The sequence below is a fragment of the Adiantum capillus-veneris genome, chromosome 10 (genome assembly GCF_014529385.1).
Source record: "Adiantum capillus-veneris isolate H3 chromosome 10, ASM1452938v2, whole genome shotgun sequence".
Lineage (NCBI taxonomy): Eukaryota > Viridiplantae > Streptophyta > Polypodiopsida > Polypodiales > Pteridaceae > Adiantum > Adiantum capillus-veneris.
Genome location: NC_140940.1, coordinates 37,433,986 through 37,461,264, shown reverse-complemented (window position 1 = coordinate 37,461,264; position 27,279 = coordinate 37,433,986). Strand labels below are relative to the sequence as shown.

General features: G+C 46.0%; 1 protein-coding gene across 4 annotated transcripts in view; it reads right to left on the bottom strand.

Annotated features, from left to right (window-relative positions):
- Nucleotides 1-27,279, bottom strand: part of LOC147448702 (Asparagine synthase family protein) — a 185,930-nt gene that overhangs the window by 130,922 nt on the left and 27,729 nt on the right. For 3 of the 4 annotated variants that reach the window (XM_086521238.1, XM_086521237.1, XM_086521236.1), the window contains exons 3-6: nt 13,907-14,395; nt 13,104-13,236; nt 10,308-10,413; nt 10,135-10,228 (exon numbers count right to left, since the gene is read on the bottom strand). In XM_086521238.1, coding sequence (XP_086377364.1) covers nt 10,135-10,228; nt 10,308-10,413; nt 13,104-13,236; nt 13,907-14,395 — 822 coding nt within the window. Of the gene's footprint in view, nt 1-10,134; nt 10,229-10,307; nt 10,414-13,103; nt 13,237-13,906; nt 14,396-14,776; nt 14,995-27,279 lie in introns of all 4 variants that reach the window. The other variant, XM_086521239.1, reaches the window with a different exon arrangement.

Sequence of the window (27,279 nt, the reverse complement as noted above, 5' to 3'; positions counted from 1 at the left end):
ATAGCTACTGACTTCTACCGTGAGCTACTCTCAGTCAAGCACCAGTCAGAGCGCAGGGATGCATGCAGAGAGCAGGTGTGGGCACAAATGTCTAGCCTCGTCAATGAGGAGATGCGACAGACGTTTGGGAGCCCCCTCCTTCCAGAGGAGCTCCAAGAGGCTCTCAGGGATCTCCCTCGTGGTAGTTGCCGAGGGGAAGATCGTTTCACTTCTAGTTTTTTTTTAAGAGTACTAGGAAGTGCTTGGAGAGGACCTATGTAGTGCGTACCCTCACATTTTGCGCACAGGGGAGATGACTAATAGCATGAACAAGGGTTTGATCTACCTCATCCCCAAGGAGGGGGGCTCCCTTGATGAGATTCGGCAGTGGCGGCCCATCACCATTCTCAACTCAGCCTACAAAATCCTTACAAAGGCTCTAAGTTTGAGAGTTCAGCCACTACTTGAGAGCATCATTCATGAGACTCACACGAGCTTTGTCAAGAAGCGTAGTATCCTTGACAACATCTTCACTTTTTGGGAGGCGATTGCCCTTGCCCGCCTACGAGGAGAGGATCTTGTAGTGCTCCTTCTTGACTATGAGAAGGCCTAAGACACAGTTGACTGGGACTTCCTTGCCGGAAGTATGCGTAGGATGGGTTTTTCAGATGTATGGATGAGAGGGGTGTCTTCTCTCTACAGATGTGCTCGCAGTCAGGTGTTGCTAGCAGGAGGTTGAGGAGAGCGGTTCATGCTCAGACACTCAATACGATATAGGGCTTCCCTCTTGCCCCCTTCCTGTTTCTTTTCTATGGAGAGGCAATGAGCAGATTTCTGGCCTCACAGGAGGTTGGTTTTGCATTGGTTTGCTGCGTTTGTTGATGACCAGGCATGCTTTTGGAGGGCTGTGAGGTCAATTGCACATGTGTGAGCAATCCTTGGAGGTGTTTTGTTGTGCGTCGAGAGCATTGATCATCTGGTAAAAGACGGTGGCTTTTTGGGTTGGCGATGCTCCCACGCTTGACTAGTCGTCTCCAGAGGGTTTTCGTTCGATCCCTCCAGAGATGCCTGTTCGCTACTTGGGCTGCCAAGTTGGTTTGGACTTGTCACGAAAGCAGCAGACTGCTCCCCTCCTAGCGATCAGGAGGAAGCTGTTGCATTGGAGCTAGCAGGGCTGTTGTGGAAAACCACTTGCTCTTGGCCATCATGTAGTACATCACTTCCAGCTATATTTTTTCGAGTTCTTGCATCAGCCAGCTAGACGCTCATTGGGAACTTTCTTTGGACAGGGAGAGACACGCAATTAACTCGGGCCACAGTTTCCTGGCAGGTCATCACCCTACCGTGCTCTCAGAGAGGGCTGGGTATCATCGATCCAACACGGCAAAGTAGAGACCTCCTTGGGAAGCTCATTGTCAAAGGTCATCTTCCAGGTGAGGATCCCTGGAAGGAGCTTTTGTTGCACCGGATTAGAGGTGGAGTCCCACAGACGGGTGGCCTTTGGAGCCCATCCAATCGTTGGATTTTCACAAAGATGCACAGAGTGGGCCTGAGCAAGAGATGGGAGGACCGTTTTGCGTTGAGCTTGCATCCGTCTAAGGAGAAGCTCACGGGGGGACTGGAGTAGCTTCAGGCCACATGCACTCAGGAGCGCTTGAGGCAACCTCTTAAATGGAACCTTTTGGTCAGTACACAGCAAGGTCACATGGTTGACAGTAGACCCCATGTCTCATGGGGTCCCATGGCAGAGGGTCCAGCTCGCACCCTAGGAGACTGGTTGCAGTTAACAGCACTTCTTGAGGAGGGGGTTCCCAGCTAAATGGGGACCTTCACTCGCCTATAGGTCCTCATAGCACCTAGGGCTTGCTCAAACTCAGCGCTCGCGCCTTTGCATGCTCTTTGAGATTGAGAGAGAGGGTCGCCTCCACAAAGTTACTACTCAGGCACCAGAGATAGCACAATGTTGTTTCCAGCTGATTCGAGTTGTGGGCGTCAGAGGGATAACCTGTGTGCTTAGTCGAGACCCATTAGATCTTGAGACTAGACATGGGAGGCTTTGGGCTTGGGAGATTCGCCCCTTGTCACAAGTGCATTGGGACCATGGGGAATGGGTTTAGCGGGATCCTTTTGCTTCAGTTGATCACCGAGGGATCCCTTTCTTCCAATACACAGCACAACTGGGGCGTCACAAACAGTCACATACTAACGGCTCGGAGAGGCACACCCTGCTACAGCAAGTCACTAGCAGGAGGAGGGCCTCACAACTGAGTTCTTGTCAGCTTTTGGGAGCGCTTGTGGGTCAGCAAACAACCGAGGAGAGCCATGGTTTAATGGCTAGTCACCCATCGAGCCACCACAGTGTCGGTCTACAATGGCCATCCAATGGAATGTGCCACTTGTGACCACCCATTTGAGTCACAGAGGCGTTGTCTATGGGACTACCCCATGGCATAGTAGATTTGGCTTCGGATTTTATAGCTGATGCCAGCCTTGTCGTCAGCTAGTCATAGAGCCATTGTCTAAGGGAGTACCCCATGGCGCAGTAGAATTTTCCAGTTGATGTCAGCCTTGTCGTCAGCTAGACAGTACACTTGGGGTGCCACTGCCTGGTCCACCCACACGCGCCCAACACTTCGTTTTGAGCTGTCTTCAGCTAGCAGGATGATTGTGATACAAGAGGGCCGGCCTAAACTTCAGCCTGCCAACAGAGCTTACACCTCGGGAGTGGAGCAGTGATGGAGAGCTTTGTAGGAGCTTATCTGCAACCTTACTATGTGGTTCATTTGGAGAGCCCATTGCTTCCGCATCTTTGAGGCCCACACCATCCCACCAGTGGAAACTGTACGAGATATCTTGCTCAACCTAATCAATACACTTCGAGTACAATTCAAGAGGCTTCACAACAGCTCTGACCGTATGCAGGAGCGCCGAGAGGCATTTGTAGCCGGGCTACAGTGTCACTTCACAGGACAAACAGTTGGACAGTTGGTTACAATTGGTCTGGTTCACACTAGACGGACCCTCTGGTTTGGGAGTGACACGTGGCAGGGTACCTACCGACGGTGGTCTAGTGGACCTCGTGGCCAGGTCACCACATGGCAGACATTTATGAGCCGTTGGTGGCTCTTTATGGTGATACATATGAGTAGTCGTTCTATGCCAGTAGCAGGATCTTGTACGTAGTCGTCTAGAGTGAGTCTTACACAGAGCACTGCTTCACCATCCCTGCACATCTGAGCCTCGACACCCCATTTGTACCTGTGAGTCCTGGGCTGGAGCTAAGTGTGCTACCACGCCAGAGTCTGTACATGGTTCTTTGAGCTAGTCGAGTCCATATGTTCTGGTCCACTGTTGTGTCTCTGTTGTTATCCATTGTTTCTGTGTTTCATTCTGTTTGAGAGAGTTTCCATTCGTTTGAGTGAGATTGTCACGCACATTGCACTGAGGGGCACCCACATTGTAGAGAGCACGACACATTATCCGCGCTACAAGTGCTCTCATTTTGGCGACCACGATGGGATCTCAACTGAAATCTCACTCTGTGAGGTGCAAATCTTGAAGCTAGTTAGGTTTATCTAGTTTCGCCAACCTTGCCTTGCACTGTTCTCCTCTCGCCTAGTCCAACTGGTCTACTCTCTTGCCCTGGTCCAACCTGTCCTCGTCCCTGGTCTAGTCCTCCTCGTCCCTGGTCTCGTGTCTGGTCTAGCCGGGTCTAGTCACTTACCTGGTCTGGTCTGGTGGAGTCTAGACATGTCACAAGTTTTCTTGCCCCAAGCTTGGTTGGACTGGTGGTCACTGCATGACTCATACAAGGAGGTCAGTCGAGCGTCAAAGCGCACTACTGAGCCCTCTGAAGTACTATCACAGAAGACGACCTTTGACACCTTGTAGAAATCCTTCAACCTCATCACCTATACCTCCACATACCACATCACCCATTCCTTCATCAGGTTCCCCATCTTCCCGATCACCTTCTCCAGTAAAGCTCTCTCCTATTCTGATACAGCAAGCTATAGAGCAACAGGCTCAGCAAGGAATCATGGAGCCACTAGCTAGTGTTTTGGCCAAGGTAAACATCAAGTTCCCTACCTTCAAAGGGCTTTCTTCAGAAGATGCTGACGACCATGCAAGAAGATTTGTATCTCTCTGTAGAGGACGTGGTCTTAACAGGAAAGATGCTTATTTGGTACTTTTTCCATCCACCTTGGACGGCTTAGCAGATAAATGGTACAGTCAATTTGCAGAGAACCATTTTGCAACTTGGGCAGCCTTAAGACAACAGTTCTGTGCAGCTTTCAGGCCGGGTGACTACCAGGAGAAGGTGTTGGATGAGTTGGCCAACATGGTGCTCAAGCCTGAGGAGACTTTTGCAGAGCTTATGACTAAAACTAAGTCGCTGGTGGCCAAGCTCCCCCAACAACCCGGTGAATTCATGGTTAAAAAGTGGGTGGAGAAGGCGCTTCCCAAAACTTCTCAACAAAAACTCCGGGAGAGCCTCCGACCTGACGCCACTCTGGAGGAATTCATCGCAACTGCTACTAGAATAGAGGGGGCTAGGAAGCTGTTCAACAACTCTCCTCACATAGATACTCCCTCTGTGTTCTCGGAAGGTAGTCCTGCTGATCCTTTAACTTCTTTACGCAGGGAACTGGAAGCCCTAAAGTTACAGCGAGCTCTTCAAGAGGAGAGGTCCTTCTCTCTTAAACAAGAGAAGCGTCCGCATCATGAGGCATTGGAACAGATTAAGCGCGAGCTGGAAGAGCTCAAGTGTCAGCAAGAGACTAAGGCTACGGTTTGGTGTAGCTCATGCGGCTCTCCAGGGCACCCTCCACAGGAATGCCCCCTTCGGGTTTACTGCCACTTCTGTGAAAAATCTGGACATGAGGACAAGGATTGTTACTACCTAAAGGGATTGCACAAAATACAGCAAAGTCTTGGTCCTACTCTCCAACAGGGGTTAGCACCATCATCCAACATGGTTTCCCACTACGGCCATCCCAACTACATGCCACCTTTGCTCAATACTCCTGTTGTCCAAGGTATGTCAAGTACTTTCCCGACTCAAAGTTTTTATAATGCTAATGCCACCTCAACCCCTCAGAGCTTCTACACTTCAGCCTCCAACTCCATGCAGCAACCACCTCGTCCCCCGTTTCGTCCTTCCAATCGGCCCATACTCTGCTACAGATGTGGAGAGTATGGGCATTATCAGAGCAAATGCCCTCTGCCAGAAGGCTCTTCTCCGTGCCAACTTTGCCCTGAGGCTCAGGATCACTACACTAAGGATTGTCCAAAACAACGAGCCTCTACCTCTGCGAGCCCAAGTCAGAGCCAACCTGAATTCACCTTTCCCAAGATCAATTTGATAGCAGTTAGTACCAACCCCAAGCCACCCCTTTCTGCCCATATGATTGCCTCTCAAGACAAGTTGCAGCTGGTAGAGGAGCCCGCTGGTGTCCTCACACGAGCTCAGAGGGCAGCCCTCGGCCTCAATCTTCCAGCAGGTACAGCCCGTTCCTCCCCAATGCCTACACCTCATCCAGCAGCGGACATGCCATCCACTAGTGCTAAGAAAGGATCTTTTACTATGCTCTCAGATATTGATGGGGCTTTCTTAGAAGCAGTTGCTGACTTACAAAAGATCAAAGTACCAGAGGAACAACAACAGGTAGAAAAAGTGAAGCATACAGCAGAGACAGTCTTGAAGAACACTTTCCAACAAGTGTCCCTCTATGACATGCTACGAATAGATGCAAAGTTTAGAAGTGACACCCTTGCTATTATTCAATCACTTTATCTTGGAGCAGGTCCTAGTGGCGGGCACCTCCCAGTGCGACCATCAGAGTCCTATATGATATCCAATCCCGCTGCTCCACTCACTGATTATAGAAGCCCTCGCCTGACAGTGTCCGTTTTGGGTCGGCATTTCTCAGGAGTGATAGTGGATGGTGGATCTGGCATCAACCTGATGCCCGAGTTCACTATGTTAGCTCTAGGTCTACAGCCTACTAGCCTTGCTCCCTTCACAGTTACATTGGCCGATCAACGAACAGTATACCCAGTGGGCATCGTAGACAATGTGCCTCTGCAGGTACAAGACTTTATTTTAACTTGGATTTTGTTGTGGTTCGTCTTCCCCAGGTTGAGGGCGGATTTCCTTTGCTCATTGGAAGACCATGGCTGCGACACACTAAAGCACTTCATGATTGGGGAAACGACGCTATGTGGATACATACTTCTGGCTCCTCGATGCAACCCATTCTCTTATAAGGTGGTATGGATCCCGTGGTGCAGCAAGTTTCTTTGTCGATGGAAACCAAACCTGAACAAGAACAGCCTACTACACCTGAAGGGTCAGATGAAGATCTGTTGGAGTGGTTAGAGGCTACCAAATCTATGCCTTGTTATGGAGTCTCTATTCACTCTTTGCATGAAGATACACTCAAATGGTGCCATAGTAACTACACCAAATGAGCCACCTAAGCCTATGAAGAAGTATAGAAGCAATAAGAAATCTCCTCTACAAACACCTTTGGTGTCTGCTTCTCCGACCAGAACAAAGCTTTCCTGTGTGTATAGCAAACTCCCTTCACAGAGCCCATCCTGCAAGATGAATTCTAAGATCATGATCGTTGTATTGCTCATGGTAGCTGCGTGCTCATTATTTGCACCTATCTACCCTATCCCCCTCTCCCCCTCTTCCCCTCACTACCCCTCGCCTTACCCTCCCCCTCGCCCTAGTCCCTCACCCTCCCTCCCACCTCCCCCCCTCGCCCTCGTCCTACCCTCCCCCTCGCCTAGTCCCCCTCACTACCCTCGCCCTCACCCTCGCCCTAAGTCCCTCCCCCTCGCCCCTACCCTCCCCCTCATCCCCTCGTCCTCCCCCTACCCACCCCCTCTCGCCCCTAACCACTCCCCCACTCACCCTCGCCCCTACCCACCCCTTCCTACCCTCGCCCCTACCCACCCCAGCTCACCCTCGCCCCTACCCACCCCCTCACTCCCTCTCGCCCCTACCCACCCCTTCCTACCCTCGCCCCTACCCACCCCCTCACTCCCCCTCGCCCCTACCCAGTTACCCTCGCCCCTACCCACCCTTCCCCCTCGACCCTACCCCCTTTCCCCTCTCCCTAATGGGATACTCTCTCCAAAATAATGCACAGCCCAAACAAGCAGCCTACAAGCAATGTATTTTGTGTTCATTCCCTGCATTGAGAGAGCACCTGTAGGTAGGTAGATAGGAGTGAAATTCACACCTACATATCTTCAATCAGCGGGACTAGATGTAAAAGTTTTGGCAGTTCGTGCTCTACTTGCTGCCATCTGTTTTCATGCATATCAGCAGGTCTCATACATGATTTTGCAGAGGGTTTCACCTCAAACTCAATTAGTAGGCAATTGCGTGAAGCGACTGGTGGTCATTGTTACCTCTGTTCTTTTCTTCAGGACCCCTGTTTCCCCATCAATGGCATTGGCACTGGTATTGCTTTGGCTAGAGTCTTTGCGTACTCACGGGTGAAGCAGCAAAAGAAGAAGCCTGAAAAGTCTGAGTGGCAAACAAAACTTGAAGTTGACTTAGGACAATGCTTAAGGCACACTTCATTTGTCAGAGCTAAACATTTGATATCGATTGGTTGCGATTGGTTGAAGAGCTACCGGTCACTTACTTCTTGCTGTGGAGCTTTATTATGCTTTGCCAATTGGGATTCTTGGATTATGAAATCATACTGCGTCCCGCTTCTCCAAAGGATTAAAAATTTACAAGCAGTGCAGTGTGTTTAAACTCCATTTTTGGGCCTAGAACCTGCTTCAAGAGGGATGTACATATGCAGTACCTAATGGTTTTCTTTCACAGTTTTTTCAGTATTTCCTCTCATCGAGACGATGAGCGGTCTTGTGGCGGGCAACCTGTAGCCGGGCTACAGTGTCACTTCACAGGACAGACAGTTGGACAGTTGGTTACAGTTGGTCTGGTTCACACTGGACGGACCCTCTGGTCTGGGAGTGACACGTGGCAGGGTACCTACCGACGGTGGTCTAGTGGACCTCGTGGCCAGGTCACCACATGGCTGACATTTATGAGCCGTTGGTGGCTCTTTATGGTGATACATATGAGTAGTCGTTCTGTGCCAGTAGCAGGATCTTGTACGTAGTCGTCTAGAGTGAGTCTTACACAGAGCACTGCTTCACCATCCCTGCACATCTGAGCCTCGACACCCCATTTGTACCTGTGAGTCCTGGGCTGGAGCTGAGTGTGCTGCCACGCCAGAGTCTGTACATGGTTCTTTGAGCTAGTCGAGTCCATATGTTCTGGTCCACTATTGTGTCTCTGTTGTTATCCATTGTTTCTGTGTTTCATTCTATTTGAGAGAGTTTCCATTCGTTTGAGTGAGATTGTCACGCACATTGCATTGAGGGGCACCCACATTGTAGAGAGCACGACACATTATCCGCGCTACAGCATTTTTACGATTTTGGCATTCACGGCCTTTCTATACCATGGTCCACGGGGTTCCTAGATGGCACTACCAGCCACGTGTGTGGTTGTTGCCTCCTCCCATCTCCTAATTTAGCCGCCATTGTACATATCTCATTTTTTCATTGGGAGAGTCTCCCCTCATGCTGATATAGCCCCCTCTTGTCGGGGCAGTTTGTAGCCCGTTGGGTGGTTTATTAACTAATATAAGGATCTTGCTCTTGGGGGAAAAAAACACATTGGCCCAGTAGTTAGCTTGTGCTTGAGTCTCTCAATAGCTGCAATTTGTGAAGGTCCCGAAATAAATGCTACCCCTTTCTGAGTCAGGGTGTTGCGACCTTCGCAAACTATCAAGTCGAAATGCTCACGCTGACTCTATTTAAATCCATTACACAGATCAACAAATGTTGTGTCCAAAATTCTATACCTTGTCGAAAAGTCGTTGCCAATTGCAACTTTTCTACTTGCACAAACCAAGAGGTTCTACCAATCCCTTTTTATCACATCCTGAAATTTTCTGCAAAAACCCTAATTCGCTGCTGAGAACCCTTATTTTTCAAATTGTCCGAATCAAAATTTGTTTGTGTCAATGTGTAGCCATCATTAGAGAATCAACTTTAACTTCTGATACCTATCAAAATTCTCATCCATTGAAGACATTTTTAGAAGTGTCTGAGACACTAAAAAGCGTCAAAAAGCATTTTTGGGGGGGCTTTTTAGGGGGAAAACGAACTATTTAATGTTGTTGTTGCCACCAATGTGATAAACAATACCTGACATGTGGTGTTGCCCTCATGCTCAAGACTATTTTTGAAGGTTATAAAACAGTTGCAATATCATTCCCTTCATAATATTTTGGACGACTTTTTGGAATTTTGATCAATTGAGTGCACCACTATTAGAGTTAGACTCATTTCTTGCTTGAGTGAAATTCTAAGCCATTTGGGATATTTACCACTTTCGCAATCATCTTCAAAAAACTTTTCGTTGTGGCAATAGTTCTTCTATTTTGCCCTCCTCATACTTTTGTGATCATCTCCTTTAGTGTCTTCGTGATTGTTTTCATTTGGGAGACACTGCACTTCATCACTTTGAAGTCTTTGATGATTGTTTCTAGCATTCTTAAATGGCTCCACCCATTTCAAGACGAAATTAAATAATATCTAATTGACAGCCAAGTTTTCTGCTTAGAGAAACATTTCACTTCATCAGTTTGAAGTCTTTGATGACTGTTTCTAGCCTTCTTAAAGGCTCCACCCATTTTACGACAAAATTAAAAGATCATCTAATTGACAGCCAAGTTTTCTAGGCCCTTTGTGCTATTTATAACACACACAATCATCTTCAGAAAGTTTTTCATTGTGGCAATAGTTCTTCTATTTTGCCCTCCTCATACTTTTGTACTAAACTACTTCAATGTCTTCGTAATTGTTTCATTTGGGAGACACTTCACTTCATCAGTTTGAAGTCTTTGATGACTGTTTCTAGCCTTCTTGAATGGCTTCACCCATTGTTAATCAAAATTAAAAGATCATCTAATTGACAGCCAAGTTTTCTGCTTAGGAGCATACAAGCATAAAACCGAAGCAGATACCAAAAAATAAAACAACATAGTTTTTTAAACTTTCAATGGAATGCTAATTTCAAAGACAAAATCAATCAAAAACGAGAAGACTCACCATGTGAGTCTTTGATGGGCATATTAGAGATAAAAGGTGGCCATGCAATTCAGGTAAACTAGATGGATCTCCATCAATTTCAACCAGCCTCCATCTGTATTCGCATTATAAGTTGAACACAATTAGTACCTAGGACACCGACTCTTATGGTAACACAAAGCCCAAAAACTAGCCTGCGTGAACGTGAAATGGTAGAAAGCTCCTTGACCCCAGCAATAGCTGTTATTCGATCAGGAGCTGTTTGACCTTCAAAACTGATATTTAACAAATCAATAGACCCTGAAGTTCTCACAATGAATGATCCGTAAGTAAAAAGGCCAACTAAGAAATATCATATGGCAAATTATAGAACAGTAGAAACATCAGAATTGATAAACAATTCATCAGTATAGTTTTTGAAAGATGTTGTTATGTATATTGCCTAAGTCGAGCATTCAGAGACTACACACGAATAAAATCTAGAGATCAGCAATAACTCCTTTCATGAAACATTACAACTCAAATGTATCCAAGACGTACCAACACGGCTAGATGAGAGTCCCAACCCTCAACCGCCCCCTTGCTTTGTTGCCAGAGCAAGTACTTTCTTTATTCTTGCACAAATGCTCATACAATGACTGGATGTTGAGATGTTGATGCTAATGGGTACTGATGATGTGGTACTTGATGACGACGACGATGGTGTCGACGACGATGCCAAGGCTGAAAACTGAAAATGCTAGGTACTTCAACTGTGGATCTGCTACTGCGGCGAGGATCTACAACCGCCAATGCATGCGAAGCTGGGATGCAAAAATGCTAGCGGATCTGAGCTGAATCTGCAAAGTGCTGGCTGCTTTGGGCTGAAACCAAAAGCGCTAGGCTGATCTAGGTGTTGATGATAGGATCTGCACCAAGAAGGATGCGGTACGGCGAGGTTCAGGGCTGATCTGAAAACGCTGGTTTATGGGCTGAAAACGCTGGTCTTTAATGCTGAAAACGCAGAGCTGATCTTGGAGAAAACGCTAGAGCTCCTGAGGTGTTGCCGATCGGGGGTGCCTGCCTCCTTATGTCTCTGCATTCATCTGCTCTCTATTGGTGCCCCATGCTTTCTTTTATAGTTCATTTAGCCATTTGCCCTACCTACAATCCAACAAGGGTAAACGAAAAGTCACTTATTGACAATGCTATAAGAGGTGGTTCATGCGGTAAAATGCCTGCATGATGAAATGATGTCCTGTGCAAGAGAGGGTATGCAAGTGTGACCGGCCTGGACATGCACGTCCTGCTAGAGGCTCACAAAGGTGCGAGGCTCAGTCCTAAGCTACTAGATCATGCTAGACTGTGGCAGAACATGTCCACGTAGCGCAAGGGAAGTGCGCACATGACATCCGCCCCTGTTGAAGGTGAGGCACAAGGGCCGAACTTCTATCTGAACCTCTAATGTTGACTGCTTATGATGCATGTGGATGCATAACCAATGAAGATTCCTCGAAACGGGTGGATACTGTGGATGTCGATTTGGTGCGATGTCAACACCTACCATACGAGTTTCCAAGTAGTCTTACTACTGTCGTAGAATACCAGCCTTCGTGCTGACTCTGCCTTGCGAGCAAGTACGACCACTCGAACAGTCTTGTCGTGAAAACATTGAGGGTGAAGCTGAAAGGTAAGGGTGCTTGGAGGTGAATCCAAGGGTTTCTTGTCGACGGAAGTGGATGCACGCTACATGCGAATGCGAATGCAGAAGAGGCTCAGGATCCGGTCTCCAACTCCTTCCATAGCCGCATAAGAGGCAAGTAGATCCTGGTACTCAACATCTGGGTTCTCGTGTATCCGATGTCGGTAGATTTTGAGTCTCGACCCCATCCCGACTTCTTCAAAGTTCATTGAGCATTATGAGTCCCAATCCCTAGCTTTCGACAATCTTTTGTCTACATACGTCATGCTACTCATCATTCATAGCGTAGTCTTCGACCATTTTACGATCCAAGATTCTTTCTGAACCGTACTTTTTCCTTACTTCCATACCCATATGTGTTTGCTGTATAAAGAAACTATGATTTCGATATGTTTCGCATAAATAGGGCTCTTACAAAGCCAAACATGACTAATCCACTAACATTCACATGCGTTGCATCGCCACTTTAATTTAAAAATATCATTAAATTATTGCATGTGGATTTACTCCTCATTGTCCCCAAGCAATGGGATGTAATCAAAAGCTTAGACTTTCAGCTGGGTAGATGAGCGCTCCTTTCGTGCTCCACCCATCAACTTCCCCACATAGAGTTGTAGCTTAACGGCTACTAGCATAGCCCCCAATGTTACCCTTCCTTCTTAAGCCATGTCCCCTCTGCCATACGGTTCCCGCCACCTGAAAGTGTCGTGTCGAGCAAACTTTTAGTTGTTTTTTATTTTGAAAAGCATGTCAGAATTCTTAGATTTATCCAACAGCACATGGAGTTCCATCACCCTTCTCAGGCTTAAAAAGCATGTCATTTCCGTTCCCACCAAATGTATTGCTCACTTGGTGGTCATTTTAAGCACTTCTCTCTCTAGCCTAGGGACAACTTCTTTGTTTCATCAAACTTCGACTTCATGGCCAAGGGGCATTCCTATGCGTTAAAATTGAAGGTTAATGCCATAAAATTGTTAAAGAAATATCAAAATTCGAAATTTTGATAGCAAGTTAACCAGGCATGCTAGCCAGCTTAAGCAGCACACTAACCATCTTTCGCTGTCAGCAACTAGTACCTTGTTCCCCACCTCTTGGTGGTTTGGGTATGCCCTAAGACTAGCACACGTCCCCAGTATTACACATAATCTGCTTGGAGTGGCCTACAAGCTACGTACAATAGTTTTGAAATTCTTGATAATAGCATTTCCAGAGAAAAAAATGAGGACAAGCCCACAGAAATCAGAACTCAAGATTGACATGTTGTAACCTCAGTGCTCCTTCGAGACTAAAACAACCAAAAATGGCTTACAATGCGAAGGTACAGATTGATCTGCAATAGCAGCCAATATCATAGAATCAAGGCCCCCAGAGAAAAGGATCGCAAAAGGAGTTTCCATCTTTAGCTCAGTTGTCAATGGCGCGTGTATTGATTTCACATCTTCCTGCATGCACGATCAATAAAGCGTTTCAGAGAGGCTAAAAATTTAGCGCACGAAAATCGTACAACACCATGTAAACTATTTGCAAGTGCCTAAGTCCGTTGTGACGGCTCATGCAAACAATCAGCATGTTGGCTCATGTAAAAACAATTGCTGTTCCACAGGATGTCGGTTGTGTCGGCTCTCAGCATGACTTGCCCTATGTTGGAATTTTTTACATCTCTTACTGAAGGCGGGTGATAGAACTATCTTTTGAATCATCGGGGCTGGTGTTTTCTGAAGGGGGGAAGACAAGAAACTAAAGCTGGGGCTCCACTATTTGGGGCTTGAGAGCACCTTCTAGTAAGTTGAGATTATTATAAATTGTTCTAAATCTTACCTTCAGTTAGACTTCACGCCTTTTCTACAATTCATGAGAAAGAGCTGCTGGGCTAGCCCAATCTACTACTCATGCTAATTTATACTTTAAACATTTCACAGAAACATCCATTAGCCTCGTCCAAAAGCCAGAACACATGAGTGCAAGAAATAATATGTCCAACTAGCCAGATAACTTTTTTGTCGAAAGATCTTCTTGGTTTTGTTTAAAGGCTCTTCTTGTTCAATCTGGGTAGACAGTGCTTCCAAGTTCAACAAAACAACTGGCAGCAAAAGAGCAGAACTATACACATACCTTCCAATACTCAGAAATATTTGACGTGCGCCGTCTCACCGATTCTTGCAAAGAAGCTAACACCTGAACATGATGTGAAGTTTTTGCATTTAACGTCGAGATGACTGACAAATCTGCCCTACCCAGTTGAAGGTCATCACAAGCACTTTGCGAGGCTACATCCAAGTGCTCAGGTGGGGGCTCTATACAGTCTCTTTTCCAACCAATGAGCTCAATTAAGACAGCATTTTTCCAAGAATGCTTCACTGCCCTCTTAGCAATGTTTTTGATTGCCCCAGCATTGATGTGAATACTGTAAATGCCACAAGGTAACTCTTCCCAATATTCAAAGATGCCAGATTCAAACAATGTACTTGTTGACTTTGAATAATCGAAGGGAGGACAGACAGACGACAAAATCAGCCGCTGATCATTCAGACATGGCCAGTGTATTAAAAGGCTTCGTCGTCCAAGTACATCCCGACCAAACCAAAGTATTCCTGACTTAGCCTGTACAAATTGCCAATAAATTAGAAATGTCTACCAAATATAAGTAATCTAAACCAAACAATTTGAGGACTCTTATAGACACAAACCATTTCCATGCCTAACCCTGCACTCTGTAACTGAAAAACTGCAAATATTTAACCACGAGCAAATTCCACAACTACATATGCATATTCATTATTTAAATTTATGCCTGGGAGACTTGACAACAAAGACTTGACCTAGAGGCTGCAAAATTTAAGTGCTTGCACACTCTCTGAAAAGCTCCTATAATCAGATTCCTAAAACCCTATTTCTGTAATAGCAGGGGTGCCCGTGAACAACTGGGCTATGTGTGAAAGGCTATCAATAGTGCTCATGCTAATCAAAGAATTGAACACTTGCCTGCCAGAACACCAAAGCCCAAGGGCCTTTTATTGTGGACAAGAATTCTGGAACACTAATATGGATTTTACTGTCCCTCTCAGAAACCAAACATGTGCAACCATCCATACTTGCACATCCTGCATGGCAGAGGCAAGAACAGCAATCGCCTAGCAAATCCAAAAGCACCTGAGCATCATTTTCATTGCTCTCAATGACAGGACCATCAAATACTTCACCTGAGAGCAGATTTATACCAAAATTAAGACATGTGCATGCTATTGCTTACGTAAAATTCTGATTGCTTAGAACCCAAAACAATAAACAAACTAAATCATAGCAAACAACATTACCATTCAACAATCATGCAAAACGTCTCTAGAGTTTTGCAAGCGTAATCGAGGGCAATTAATCTTCTTTCAAGAGGGGGATACGTTACAAGTTGCTGACGTGGCATGGCCCTAATTTCACTTGCACATCTAATTCTATGTGCATGTAGAAAATCTTACTTCTAGAGTTTAGGACAGCCTAGGCAGTGTTTTGACACCCTTGTGAGCCTGTACGCAAGATGTGCATGTCCAGACACTTTACATTAGTTGCATACCCTGCACATGAGCACAACCAGTGTCTACTAGGTGTAGGCATTGGGGAGTGTTCCCATTGAGCACTATTAGTACCAAGCTTGCATGTGAAACACCTCTTACTAGTAGTTCATCAACCTATTAATAAGTGACATTTTAGCATCATGTTATAAGGTCATGGGGTTCAATCTGACACTGCTCAACCCAGCTTAAATTCCCTATATAAGTGACCCTAGGGGTCCCCTCTCGAGTCTCCAGCATTAGTCAGTACCCTTGGTACCAGCACCCAGTACCCACAATACCATCAGCATCCATGGCGTTTTTGCACCAGCGTTTTCAGCCACGACCAGCAGACCATCAGAGTTTTCAGCAAACAATAGCAGATTGGATCGCCATCAGTTTTCAGCCCTAGCGTTTTTCAGATTTGCAGATTTCAGCCATTGTCCTAGCGTTTCCAGATTCAGCCCTCAAATCAGCCAGTGTTTTTTAGTTTTCGGCCCATGACCAACATCAACGAGAGCAGATCAGCCCATAGCCTCGTCGCAGTTGTAGATCCTATTCAACATCCCTACCGTTTTGCATTTTCAACCCCTAGCCTTGCAGATCCAAGCGTCCACAGCAAGATCCCATCAGCATCTCAACATCTAGGACCATTGTATCTGCATTCGTGCAATCTAAAGCAAATACCTCTCTAGCGATAGAGAGGGGGGCCCTTGTTAGGGGGTTTGGGACCCCATCTGGTGTTAGTCTTCTCTCTCTCTCTCTCTCTCTCTCTCTCTCTCTCTCTCTCTCTCTCTCTCTCTCTCTCATAGTGTTGATTTGGGGGATTATGGCTCTATACAGATCAGTGATGGGACATGTACGCATTCCAGAGGGGATATCTGATTTAGTTCACTCCATTCGGGTGAGACAAGGTTGCCCCTTGTCTCCCACTCTATTTGGTATGTATGTTGATGAGGTGTCTGATTACATTGACAGAGAGGGTGATAGAGGTGCCCAACTGGCAGGGACATGGATCCCATTGTTATTATATGCTGATGATATTGTGTTGATCTCTGACTCACCAAAGGGTATGCACCAATAGTTGGATGCCCACAGTGGATCAGGAGATAGGCACCGACTTTCACAAATGGTCAGGAGATTGTAGAGTATACAGTGGGGTTGTCTTCACTGGGCCGAGGTTTTCTTTGGGGAGAGCAGCAGAGACTAGACAGACTGGAGCTTTTGCGGCCTTGGGAGGCTTGGAGAGGATGTATTCGCAAGTTCAGTTCCAAGACCTCGGACAAAGTTATGGCTCTTTGATACTTTAGTAGCCTCAGCTATGTTGTATGGGGTGCAGATATGGGGACCTTCTATAGGCCAGGATGGTTGGAGACTGTAAGGACACGGGTCCTATGGGCAAGGCCACTGGCACGGCCGGACAGTGTGTACGCTAGGGGAAGGCTATAAGATAGCACGGTTGGGTGGAGACTAGCACACACATTACCACCGCCCTTTCACTGGTATCTGAGCTATTTTTGGGAGGAGGCTAAAAGCGGCTTGCATGTGCGTGCGACGCCCCGCTTCTCTCCCATGTTCCGCAGACAGCGACGTCTTCGCTGTGCAGCAAAAGAAGACAGGCACGCTTTCTTGTGCACAGCACGCGGACAAACAACGACAGCCGACCGCGGCCCCCCATAAACGCCCTCCACAGCGCACAACTAAGGCGGGCGACTAAGGCAAACTTGACCGGCAACTCGACAGCACCGAGGCTCCGAAGGCTTCCGTTGGCGCCATTGGCCACGCGCGTAGGAAGGCTCGCTTAACCCTTGCATGAAGGAGGGTTGAACCCACCCCATGAGGATAAGAGGCCAACACTTTACCCTCAAGCTATTGACCCTTGTTGTGTATAACAAAGAAAGATAGCCTACTTGTGTTGAAAGGAAAACTAGAAGGAAAGAGAAAGCTTCAAACTTCAAGGAAGTAGCTTCACCCTTCCTTTTCACTTCTTGGAGGAAAGCAAGTTTTCCTCCAAAAATTCTTTTTTTCTCAAGGAGGTAGCTTCAAAGTGAACAAAAGCCTTCACAAAAACGACGGATTTTTGTGAAGAATCAACAAAGGTGTTCTTACAACGAACGACAAGTGAAGCGCTCAAATTCCCGCAAGGCGAGGTTCGCATGCAACGCAAATCGCGGAGCATACAAAACACAAAGACTTCAATTTCACAAGGTACAAGTTGTCGTTTTTTTTTCTCTCTTTGCATTAATGTGTGTTTACCATGGCCAGTGAGGATATCCACCTACACACACATTTAATTTTGAGCACGTAGATCAAAATCAAGACACCACGGGTGCTGCTGACACTAATATGCATCATGATGATGATCTAGGAGATCATGGGCTTGTAGATATGGCTTCTTTCAAGACTTTGGAACATCGCCAAAGCGTACTTGAAAGCAACCTCTGTGCACTCAATGCAAATGTTACCAATCTTACGGAGTTACTTGTGAAATTTATGAATTCACAGACGACTCAAGGAGCCACAAGTGGCACGGTTCAAGGGAACCAAGCTCGCATGACTCAAGGAGTCCAAGAAACAAGTGTTGCAGAAGATGCAGAAGGTAGCAATACATTACTTAAGAATATCACCATTCTTGAGTTTCACAGGGAAGAGCATGATCGCAACAAGGATGCGGTCAATACGTTCTTACACAAATGGAGTGACATTCATAGATTGAGACACACCCCGGATATAAAGACGGCTATGAAAACAAGTCTATCTCTTAAAGGCAAGGCCTATAAGAGGTGGATGACATTTCCAATAGATGCTCGTCCTCCGTCTTGGGCTACGTTTCAAGCTTCTTTCTCCAAAAAAAATTTGGACTCCAATGAAGAAGATAAGAATTGGTTAGCATGGGATGCATGCCGCATGTTTGGCCTCTCTCTCACACAGTACCTTTCAAAGTATCGGGAAATCATATTAAAACTAGAAGGTCTAGATGAATTCCAAAAGATACGGGGTTTTAATATGGGTCTTGACAAAGACTATCGTCTTCATGTCAAGACCCAACATCCAAAAACTTTGGAAGAAGCCATCAGTCATGCGCAAAGATATGATGATGACAAAGAGAGGAAAGGAAATGGTCCCTACTCTAAGAATACTTTTGCTAAGAGCCAATGGCGAGGTAGATCTCCCACACGTTCCAAGAGGAATAAGAGACAATCTACCTCTCCACGCCCACAAGAGGCTAAGAAGCCTAATCACTCACGAGATACTCCACGTGGGTTTCTCAGCACTGCTGATTTTGAGCGTGCAAAGAAACACAATTTGTGTTTTAGATGTCTTTCGGACCAACATAACAAGAAAGATTGTCCTCTTTTGCAAGGCAAAGAAAAGGCCATGCACACGGTGCAACACCTCACATTAGATTCATCTCCTAAATATTGTGATGTAGAGGTTCTTCATATGGAAGAAAAGCAAAAGTGTTGTGTGCCTGCTTCAATGTGGCAGCCCACCTTTGGCCCCCATGATGTGATTCGCATGCATGGCACTATTTAACGGACAACGTGTTCGTATTTTAGTGGATGATGGTGCAACTCATAACTTCGTGAACTATAAGCTAGTCAAGAAATTGAAGCTTACACAGACTCCCTGCTCTCACAAGTATGTGGTGGAGCAGATGTCGAATGATAAAGAAGTATGGGACACGGTAGTTCAAGGGGTTGAGCTTATTGTTCAAGATCATACCATGACCCTTGACTTCCAAGTTATGAACATGGACCGTACTGATGTAGTTTTAGGACGGGAGTGGCTGCATGGTTTAGGAAACACATTGCACACTAGTTATGAACACAACTCCTTATCCTTTATGGCCAATGGTAAACATGTGCTTTTGCTTGGTGAGAAAAATATACCATCTGCACCTCTTATATGTACAGCTGAGCTTTCTATTTTGTAGAAAGCAAATTTAATAGATGAAGTCTTTTTGTGTTACTGCTTGTCTCCAAGTCTTGTGAATTCTCAAGAGCAAAGTGCGGTGAATTCTAGTGATGGTATGCAAAGTGCAATGAATTCTACTGATAAACAAAGTGTTAACAAATCTAACGAGCAAAGTGCTCTCAATTTTAATTCTATAGAGCAACGTGCAACTGTTGTTTAACAAACATTACAGGAATAACAAGATTCTCCATCCCAGCATAACTCTAGTTTACTTTCTCCTTTTGCACGGCAAAAGCTAACTCACTTACTCACGGAGTATAGTGATGTGTTCTCAAGTGATTTACCACGGGTTTACCCCCTACACGTGATGTGCAGCATGGCATAGATGTCTTGCCAGGCACTAAACCGGTGAGTAAACCACCTTATCGTATGAGTGCTAAAGAAGCCAAGGAGGTTGAGAGTCAGTTAGCTGACTACCTCGCCCGTGGTTTCATTAGACCTAGCACTTCGCCTTGGGCATCACCAATTCTATTGGTAAAAAAGAAAGATGGTACTATGCGCATGTGCGTAGATTATCGCGGATTAAACGCCATAACCATCAAGAACAAGTATCCTCTGCCAAGAGTAGATGAGTTGTTTGATCAACTCCATGGGGCAAGATACTATACAAAGATAGATCTTCGTTCAGGATACCACCAGGTGTGTATCCTTTTACAAGATATCTCCAAAACTGCCTTTAGAACACGGTTCGGGCATTTTGAATTTTTGGTTATGCCTTTTGGTCTAACCAATGCTCCAGCTACATTTATGACACTCATGGATAGTGTCTTACGTCCCTATCTTGGAAAATTTGTTGTGGTTTTCCTTGATGACATTCTCATTTACAGTAAAGCTGAAGATGAACACATAGAACAATTACCATTAGTGTTCGAACAGCTACGAGCTCACGTGCTGTATGCTAAGCAAAGCAAGTGCGAATTCTTTAAAACAGAGATACATTACCTCGGTCATGTGATCTCTTATTCTGGCATCAAGATGGACATTGACAAGGTCGCTGCCATTCTTCGATGGCCACATCCCAACACGGTTGAAGAGCTTCAAATATTTTTAGGCATGGCTTGATTTTATCGACAGTATATCCGTGACTATGCCAAAATCACTGTTCCTATAACGGATCAATTTAAAGCAAACTGTAAGACCTTTTCTTGGGAAGAAGCCCAAAAACGCAGTTTCGAACAGCTCAAGGTAGCTATTGCTCCCATCCTAGCAATCGTCGACCCACTTAAGCCGTTTGTGGTAGAGACGGATGCTAGTGATAAAGCCATTGGTGCAGTACTTCTCCATGAGGGAAGACCTATAGCTTTTGAAAGTAAAAAGTTAGATAGAGCTCAACAGAATTATTCTGTTTATGAGAGAGAGCTCTATGCCATAATTCACGCTTTACGAAAGTGGCAACACTATTTATATGGTGCCGAGTTTGAAGTAGTTTTTGACCATGAGAGTATCAAATGGTTTACTACTCAAACAGACTTGAAGGGCCGTAAAGCTAGATGGGCAGAAATCCTTCAAGATTATGATTGTAAGCTACGATATCGCAAGGGGCGATATAATGTAGTAGCAGATGTACTAACTCGGATGCCTCAGATTAATTCACTTGCTTTCACGGAACTAAAGAGGTGATTTTTGGAGTCATTACATGCCAAGTGTGCACAAGATCAATCATATGCTAAAGTGTAGAGTGCAGTTTTAAAAAGGGATCCCTCACACTCACATATCTCTGAACAGCGAGATCAACATGTCTCTGCACGCGTAAACAGAAACTCCAACACACAAAGCTCCACCCCTATTCAGGAAGAGCTTAAGCGATGGAAGAATTTTTTCATTGATGATGGCTACTTACTCCACAAAGGTAGAGTATGTGTGCCAAAGGACTCAGACACTAGGCGCCAAATCTTATTTGAGTATCACGATAGTCCAAGTGTTGGTCATCCAAGTATCCGTAAGACGTATGCCTTAGTTCGACGGCAATTTTATTGGCCAAGCTTACATCATGATGTTCAAGAGTACGTGCTAAACTGCCAACAGTGCCAAGTTAATAAGGCAGAGCGCCTCAAGGTAGGTGGCCTTTTACATCCTTTAGAGATTCCACAAGGTAAGTGGGAGAGTATCTCTATGGATTTTGTAGTAGGACTACCTACTACAAATCATTGCTATGATGCCATTTGGGTAATTGTAGACCGTCTCACAAAGATGGGTCGATTCATTCCCACTAAGACTACGGTTAAGACATTGGAATTAGCACGTCTATTTGTAGAGCATATATATAAACTCTACTGTTTTCCAGCTAGTATCATTAGTGACAGAGATCGAAAGTTCGATAATCACTTCTGGAGAGCTGTGTTCCAAAAGTTGGAAACTAAACTTAATCCAAGTACGACTGATCATCCAGAAACGGATGGTCAAACAAAAAGAGTTAATCAAGTGCTAGAGGATATGCTACGAGCGTACGTTAGCAAGAAGCCAACCAATTGGGAAGACTACTTACCTATATTGGAATTTGCTTATAATAGTTCAAAGCATGTGACTACAGGGTTCAATCCATTTATGCTTTTATATGGATTTCAACATAGATCACCCGTTACGGTGGGGTTGGCTAAGGAGAAGATACAACAAGCGAAGGATTTTCTCCAAGACCATTTTGACATGCTTCGAGTTGCTCCACAGAATGTTAAGCAAGCTCAAGATCGATATAAGAAGTACGCAGATGAGCATCATTGTCTTGCTACTTTCGAAGAAGGAGACAAGGTTTTCAAGTTCCGGAGCATTCAGAAAGTCTGAAGACGGGAAAAGTTGCTAAACTTTCACCACGCTATTGTGGACCGTTTACCATTCTCAAACGTATAGGTCTCAAACGTATAGGTCAAGTGGCCTATAAGTTAGCTCTCCCAGAGCACTCACAAGTTTATCCTGTTTTTCATGTTAGCCGTTTACAAAAACAGCTAGGACAGAATGATAACGTCATTGACATAGGTGTGTTAGTTGACCTTATCGAATCGCCAAGCATTTCTCATGAGCCCAAAAAGATTTTGGATTCTCATGAGCTTCGCACCAGACATCATGTCAGACGACAGGTGTTGGTAAAATGGCTAGATACTTAAGAAATGTTTTCCTACGTTTGTTTTCAAGGACAAAAACGATTCTCCGAGGGGGGGGTAATGTAAGGACAAGGGTCCTATGGGCAAGGCCACTGGCACGGCCGGACAGTGTGTACGCTAGGGGGAGGCTATAAGATAGCACGGTTGGGTGGAAACTAGCACAGGCATCACCACCGCCCTTTCAGAGACGTACGGAGAGGCCCTTGGTATCTATGATCTCTCGACTGATCAGAGCCAAGGCCTCCGTACCCCACGCTATCATTCGAGCAGAGCTAGCTGCCCCTCCTATGGAGATTGAGGCGCTTACCCGATCAGTCTCCTTTGTGCACAGCTTGTGGGATACTACTAGAGACAGATATGCTAGACTGGCCCTTGAGTCTTCCAAACAATTAGCTCTTGAGGGGGACACTTCATGCTGGTATGCACAGATTACATCATGGTTTCAGATACATGGCTTCACCATGTACAGGCTGGCCCCTTTCCAGTACTCTCTTCAGGCACCCTCGATGTCTCTTACACGGGTGGAGATTACTAGACTCATTCGTCAGGACCTGATCAGTTGGATACCAAAAGGACATGGATAGAGCCGCCACAGGAGCTGGGCACGAAGATGGCTTTCTATAGAGAGCATCTTCTCCACCTCACAGGAGATGGGTTTGTGATTCGACCCAGCTACATGGACACACATATGTCTCATGGTTTGCGGTGTGCCATTCGTCAGATACGCACATCCTCACATCAGCTGCAGATTGAGACTGATAGATTCAGAGGAGACCATCAGACATCAAGATATGCCGCTTATGCCAGCAAGAGCCACAGACAGAGCACAGTGTACTATGAGATACGAGGCCATTTCCATTGCTTATTTAGAGAGGGTTTCGGTCCTTTCTCTAGGGTCATGAGTTATGAGAATCAGAGATGTCTTGGGCTATATCTACTTGAGTTACACAGATATAGAGACACTTTAATGGGGAGAGATAGAGAGAGACAGTCCCAGAGACAGATTACAGATTTCTTTTCACTAGATATGGGACAGCCAGAGGAGCAGCCATCACTGCAGAGCTCGGCCCACACTCATTCGACCACTACCGGCACTCTCATCGACCGAGCACTGGAGCTACGGAGATCCAGACGGCCACGATTGGGGAGAGAGGCTACACAGCATCGACGGAGACTACAGCAGAGGATTCGAGCCATACTCTCTCGACATCCAGAGTGTAGATGAGGATGGATTCTGGTAGTAGTATCTTTGTTCTAGTTCTTTTGTACACAGACATGGTATTATATTCACCATTTTGTAACAGATTGGTCTCATAGGTCATTTTGGCCTTTTGAAGACGTTAATATAACATTTCATATCTCTCTCTCTCTCTCTCTCTCTCTCTCTCTCTCTCTCTCTCTCTCTCTCTCTCTCTCTCTCTCTCTCTCTCTCTCTCTCTCTCTCTCTCTCTCTCTCTCTCTCTCTCTCTCTCTCTCATATCCCCGCTCCTCCACCTTCACAGCAGCAGGACGGGTTGATGTGATCACCTCATATGTCTACCAGGAGTTACATTCACCAAACTATGAGGCAGGCAGCTACTCACACGCTCACTCGAGGATATGCAACTGTCACGAGGACGTGGCAGTTGTTAACTATGTCACGAGGACATGGCAATTGCTAACTTAGTTGTTGGTTTCTTTCCAATGGGTTTTGTTTTATTTTTGAGACCCTCTTTTTGAAGTAGCAAACGGTCAGACATTGTATGGCCAATGTGAGAGGTAGTTTCACCCGCAGATGGGCAGTGGTCGGCACTGAATTCGTATAGTAAGAGGATGTCTAGGCTCAAAGCAAGATCATGTAGGTCCCCCCGTCGCACTTAGCAAGTTGGTGGATACTAGGAAGTGAACTCAATAAAGGCATAAAGTCAATGGTGGCCCTACCAACAGAAAGTATCCAACAGTTGGGCCACATTGCACTTTTGGATGCGGTCCCAATGAGGATAGATGGTCAGATGACCATTGGGAGCCCAACAGAATCATTTCCTAAAATTTAGGGAACTGCTATTTTGGGCCGTGAAATGTGTTCGCGTCATTACCTTCGGTATGACTAGGGGAACATTTTACAACTCTGCCGCGAAGTCAACTGAACAACCAGTCGAGAGATTTTTAGGCGGCAAACCCAAAACGGGAAAATGCTTCTAAATGCGCCAAGTGGCAATTTTTCATGAACTTGCCTCATGCAGAAAAATGGGCGTTGAATTTTAAGCTGGGAGGAGGCTTCATTTGGTTTTTGGTCGCAGGTTAAGAGCTATGGAGTGCTTTCTTTCCCTCCCATGCACAGTGTGGTGCTAGGAGTGATGCCTTGCACGCTACACACTGCTCTCTCTCCCCCCTACGTGCAGTTATGTGATGCCCCACAAGAGGGCTCTTCATTTGACTGATGTACACTTGTGTGGGTTCATGCTTTTGTGCTGAGGCAAGAGCCTCCTTGAGCAGGAACAGGGGTAGCTAGCTGCTACTCCAAAGTAGGCACCAGTGAGGGTCATAAACTCACCGTACAAGTGCAAATTCAGCGCTGCGTATGCGCAAAAAATTGACTGTTTTTCAGCCATACCGACGCCAGAACCTTTAAGAATCGTGCCCCACTGACAGAGGACAGCTAGGGGACTGTTTGGGGCTGAAAACAGGGCAAAAACCAGTAAATACAGCGAGCTGAATTTATTGGTTTTGGGCTGGAATCAGAGGGTATACGCCAGTAGAAGTGAGTTCTAGCAGGGGAATTGGTTTCGCGCAAGTTTTGGGACTGTCATGCTGCCGAAATTTGGCCAAACCATGTAGTATCTAGAGGGATACAGGTAAAGGATTCCCAGGACTCTACTTTGTAATTTACCCTCTCAAAGTATAAAGAAATACCGAAAGGGGCGCCAATTTTGGGGCCTACAGGTTGTCAGCGTCTGCTCGGAGCATTCTAGCTTCCGAGCCATGTGTGTGTTTAAGTGTTAATTCCCGTCGCAGGTTCCCTTTGCTAAGTGCTCTGTGTGTGTGTCTAAAGTAAAGAATTTCGGGTGAAAGCCAACGCCTACCGCCCTACGGGCCGGTTTCAAGGTTCGGTTGCCGGGACATCAATCACTTTTTCTTCAAAGAGTGAGCCTCGGTTGTTTTGGGTAAAGACACAGAGTGCAGGAACACGGGATTACACTATGGCCGACAAGGGGAAGGGCATTATGGAAGAGGGTTTCTCTTCAAAGGACAGACAGGAAATCCCTATGGTTTTCGAGATTGGCGAGGGCTCACGGCCACGTCAGACTGTACCTCCTGTCAATGTGAATGTCCCTCCAGTAGTACAGGGCTTTATGATTGGGCAACTTGAGGATGATGCGTTCAGGCTTCAGTTAGTTGCCGCAGTGAATATCTTTTCGCACCTGGTGCAGAATCCAAGGTTTATGGAGTTCTTGCAAGCGCCACCAATCCAACAGCAAAATAGGCAACCTACACCGCGTACGGAGCTTGTTGAGGCTCAAGCCGCCCAAGTACTTAATGCGACTCTGCGGGAAAGGGAACACTCGCATGTTGCGGAGTCAGGGGCTCCAAACCAGGTTCCTCCTGTGCTTGAAGAGGTGGCTAGAGCGCCTATTCCTCAAAAGTCAGGATAGCTACCACTATTTTAAAGGACAATGCGCTCACATGGTGGACGACATTGTTAATGCAAGGACAGGCACCCGCCACTTGGGTTTACTTCAAGCAAATGTTCGCATCTGCTTGGCTGTCAAATGAATTTGAAGCCGACATCATGACAGATTGGCACCAGCTTACTTCAGCTTCATGCAAGAGCTTGCTGGAGTACAATAGGAGGTTTTGTAAAGCGTTACTCTCAGTGACCTCCTACAGATTTGTGCCATTGACAGAGCAGATAGAGAAGTATTGTTGTGGGCTGCCTAAAGGGCTTCGTGATTACTGTACCAAGAACAGAGTGGCTACCCTCACTCAGCTTATGGAAGTTGCGAACACTCGTCTTGCCTTGTTGAAAGGAGAGGACGGTGGGTTTGCTAGCAATGAGAAAGGAGGCCAACAAAAGAAAAATTCAGCGAAGAAGCCCTTTGTGAAAACGGCTCTTGATGCATCACAGGGGTCGGAAAAGGCCACCAAATACAAGGATTCAGCCGGGACTTCTGGAGCGCAGGCAAAGAAACAAAAAAGGAAGCCTTTTGTGGGCAAGTCGCTCGAGGAAAAGAAGGTCCTAATGGCTGAAAAAAAATGCTTTATATGCGAGCAGCTTGGTCAATTTGCTACCAATTGTCCACTAAGGAAAAGACCAGCTGCTGACAAAGATGATAAAGAAGACCAGAAAGGCAAGAAGCCTAAACCCACGGCAGGTTTGGTGCCAGACATGGTGGGTGACAGGCCCAGTACAAATGCCAGTGAGTTCTGCAGGACATGGGGCACTCATCTTCTTTGATCCAGTCAGACGGCACTCATCTTCTTTGATCCAGGTGCCAAAGCCAACTTTATCTCACCAGAGTTAGCTATGAAGCTGGGCATCAGAGCTGAAGAGATGGGATACACAGCAGAGGCAGGGTTGGCATGTCCTGGCCACTCAGAGTGTGTTACTCCCATTATTGGAAAGTTGTGTCTGCATATTCAATCATATGTGGACACAGAAGAGTTCTACATCATGCCGCTAGAAGGATGTGATGCTTGTTGCGGATCCCGTGGATGTTCCGAGTGCATGGAGTCTTGGATGCCTACAACAAAAAGATCATTGTACAGCATAGGGGCAAAACTCACATCTTGGATGTAAAGCTTAAAGGAGAGTCGGTCCCTATTGTATCTGCTTCTGCTATCACTTCTGTAATAAAGAATCATCTTTCTGTGTACTTGATTTTTGCACGTG